At 36.3% G+C, this 3,109-nt stretch overlaps 1 protein-coding gene across 1 annotated transcript in view; it reads right to left on the reverse strand.

The window, feature by feature from the left end:
- The window catches only part of fstl5 (follistatin-like 5), a 234,636-nt gene that overhangs the window by 4,945 nt on the left and 226,582 nt on the right, over positions 1–3,109 (reverse strand). The window contains exon 15 of the mRNA XM_014002001.1: positions 840–964. Coding sequence (XP_013857455.1) covers positions 840–964 — 125 coding nt within the window. The remainder of the gene's footprint in view (positions 1–839; positions 965–3,109) is intronic.

Raw genomic sequence — 3,109 nt, forward strand, 5'->3', positions numbered from 1 at the left:
CAATCAATAAATGTTTGTACCAAACATTTATTGATTGTACCAACATGGTCCGTCCTGTGCAGAATGACAAAACACCAAATTATTATTTTACTAAAACCTCTAACTTTGCTCCGGTTAATTTTAGCAGCATGAATCTTCACACAGCTAATGTCCACAAGTGGATTTATGGTTTCCAGGAGTTTTTAGCCTGATTCATTATGGTTTTAAATAGGTTATATACTGACTAATGCAAAATATATTCAGGCAGGAGGGGAAAAATGGTAAAAATCTGTTCCATCCTCGGTAGCTCTAAAACAGCTGTTTTAATACTTCTGATAAAATCTCCCATGAGTTAGCTTTATTTTGATACCAAGATTATTTAAGTAGAATTTGTAAATGCTGAGAATACACTGTTACATTTCGGCATTTAGAGAAAAAAAACATCAAGAAAACCCCTTGAGGCTGAAGAGGTAAAGTGTAAACAAATGTATGCTTTCTAAGATCTTAAATGTTGTGAAGTCAAAGTTTACAGTAGATGAAGCAACACAAACCTATTTTTTTTTACAAACAGTATAATCAGTGAGTAAAATGTTCCGGTTTGTTGAGACAGTTGTTCTGGCACTTTTCTAGTCTTTACAAGTCTTCATAAGGAGTAAATTTTGTCTGAAGCAGATTGAATTTTTTCCCCCCAGGTTTCATTTGCAGTAAAGATGACTACTAGCCGTTTATCTGAAAACACACTCATTAACGGCAAAACAGAGCCCATAAAAATCAGTGTAGTATTGAGATTTTGCAGTGCAGTGAGTAAAATGCCACCGGGGTGGATGAGCATTAGGAGGTTTGCATCTTGCTGCATGTACCTGACATGGTTAATGATGAGGCTGGAGGTGGGGATGAAGAAGTCCTCCACCCTGTCGAAGTGCCGGCCCACCGGCTGTGTGTGAACGGTGTGATGGGAGACTCTTCCGCCGGCTTGATGGATCACCTGGAGAACGGCAGCACAGGAGCAGGTGGGTGTTTAACCTGACCTTGATGAACACGCTCCGCTCCGATCGTTCCTCCTCATTTCAAGTCTTTAGTTTTATTCGTTGCAACAAAAGGGAARAATGGTAAAACCGACGTGTTACTTTTCATTTTACCGATAAAACTCGTCGGCGCCTCATCTTCTGCTCATCGCCGCTGCGATATTAGTGGGAGATGATGTGTGTTGTTGCCCTTGGTGTCTAAATGAGACTTGTGTGCATGAAAACATGCAGCCATCTGCTTGTGTGTAGGCAGGGCTTAATATGATTGTGCCACAAAGCACAAAACAAATTGTAACAGACTGAACCCTGCATTATGAATTTCTATACAGATTTTCTGCTTAAACCAATAACGACTTCACCTGCTTCTTGGAGTAAACAAATAAAACAGTGTCTTATTTGCTGATAGTGTTTCATGTTTATATGTAGTATAGTCTGAATATTATGGAAGTTATTCGCTTTAAAGTCACAACAAGTCTGTTTGAGCTGATTATAGTTTAATCATTTTTTTAACCATGCACCAACACAGATATATGAATCTGCTATTGTCCCGACACCATCTATGGAGGACCAAAACTGACATAATTAGAAATAAAAGCAGAAATATATAGACTAATAAATAAATACTCTTAAAATGCACCAGTTAAATTAAAAAAGGAGAACTTTACCTCATGTTTTATAATTTAATTGACCTTCATATGTATTTTTCCAGCTCAGTTAGAAAAAATTATATATTTTAGCACATAATTTGCATTTTACTGTTTTTAAAAAATATTGTTTTTCCTTTTCCTTTTTTATAAGTGATTTTTAGTAATTTATCCCCACATCTTTTTATTTCCATGTGTTTACATTTTTCTGTGTCCTGTATTACATTGCCTTTTGCATTTCTGCCTCATTATGCAAATAAGATGGGCGGCCCTTCTTGGGTCAGCTCCTCTCCTATTGGTCAACAGACAGGAAGGAGCAGGATCCATGTGCAGATCTACTGTGCATGCTTGTGCTGCTTCAGTTTAGCTTAAAGTTTAGTTTAAAACAAAGGCAATGAGGAAAACACTTACTTGTGTCTCTGTTTTAAACTAAAAAGAGTAAAATGTAAATTATGTTCTAAAATGTTTAATTTATTGGAACTGAGCTGGAAAAATTAATGTGAAAGTCAATTAAGTTCAAAAACAAGAGGTAAAGTTCTCATTTTTTAAATTATATTGCTCTCCAATATTAATGTTTAGGGCTGGGTAAAAAACATTGATTTAATCMATCTTGGATTGATTCAATTTAAATTTGGGAAAATCGATTCACAGGGCATGAGATTGATTCTTCCCCGTGGAGTCTTGTGCCCGTCTGAAATGCGTTTCTATATTTTGTCACTCCTGGCTTYSCGTATATTTATATCCAGTTGACGTTCGGTGCTAGCATTGGCTTTCGATAACAAGTTGTCTGGAGCAAAACTAAAGAAACTAAGGAATCACTAARGWTACCAGCCGACTCTCTGCAGAACTCAAGGATAACAGAGACCATGGTGACTTTTGTTTGCAAAGATTTGCGCTCATACTTGGAAGCGGGAATCAAAGCAAGCTTTGACAAGCGGCTCATTAGGCGCTCGAAACAAACAACGGTGTGTAATCTGAAAGCATGTATAAATGTGTGAAAGATGACATTCAAACAAAATTTAGTTTTGTCACCAATATTACTATTTATACATTTGAAAAAATGTTTTAATGAAATTCACAGCGAAGAAATGTTGTAGTTGTATTGTTTGTTTTAATGAGGTATAAGTAATAAGCTTTAATAAGTTATATTGAACACAACTGAAGCAAACAGAAATGTACAGTTTTCATACACTCAAAAGGAGTGGGCAGAAGTATATTTATATTAGACCACCTCTTCTCATGCAGCCTTATTCCCATCACTTTTTTATCAAGAAAATTATTAATTTCATAAAAATGAATTCCTCCAACAACACTGTCACCTGAAATTCCTTTTTAATTTAAAACCTTTTCAACTTGTGACAGTTTTCCTTCAGGATTAAACTCCATCCATCCATTTTCTGTACACGCTACTTCCTTTTCAGGGTCGCGTGGGTCACTGGTGCCCATATCCAGCAGTCACAG

Source organism: Austrofundulus limnaeus, unplaced genomic scaffold, assembly GCF_001266775.1.
Source record: "Austrofundulus limnaeus strain Quisiro unplaced genomic scaffold, Austrofundulus_limnaeus-1.0 Scaffold11, whole genome shotgun sequence".
Taxonomy (NCBI): Eukaryota; Metazoa; Chordata; class Actinopteri; order Cyprinodontiformes; family Rivulidae; genus Austrofundulus; species Austrofundulus limnaeus.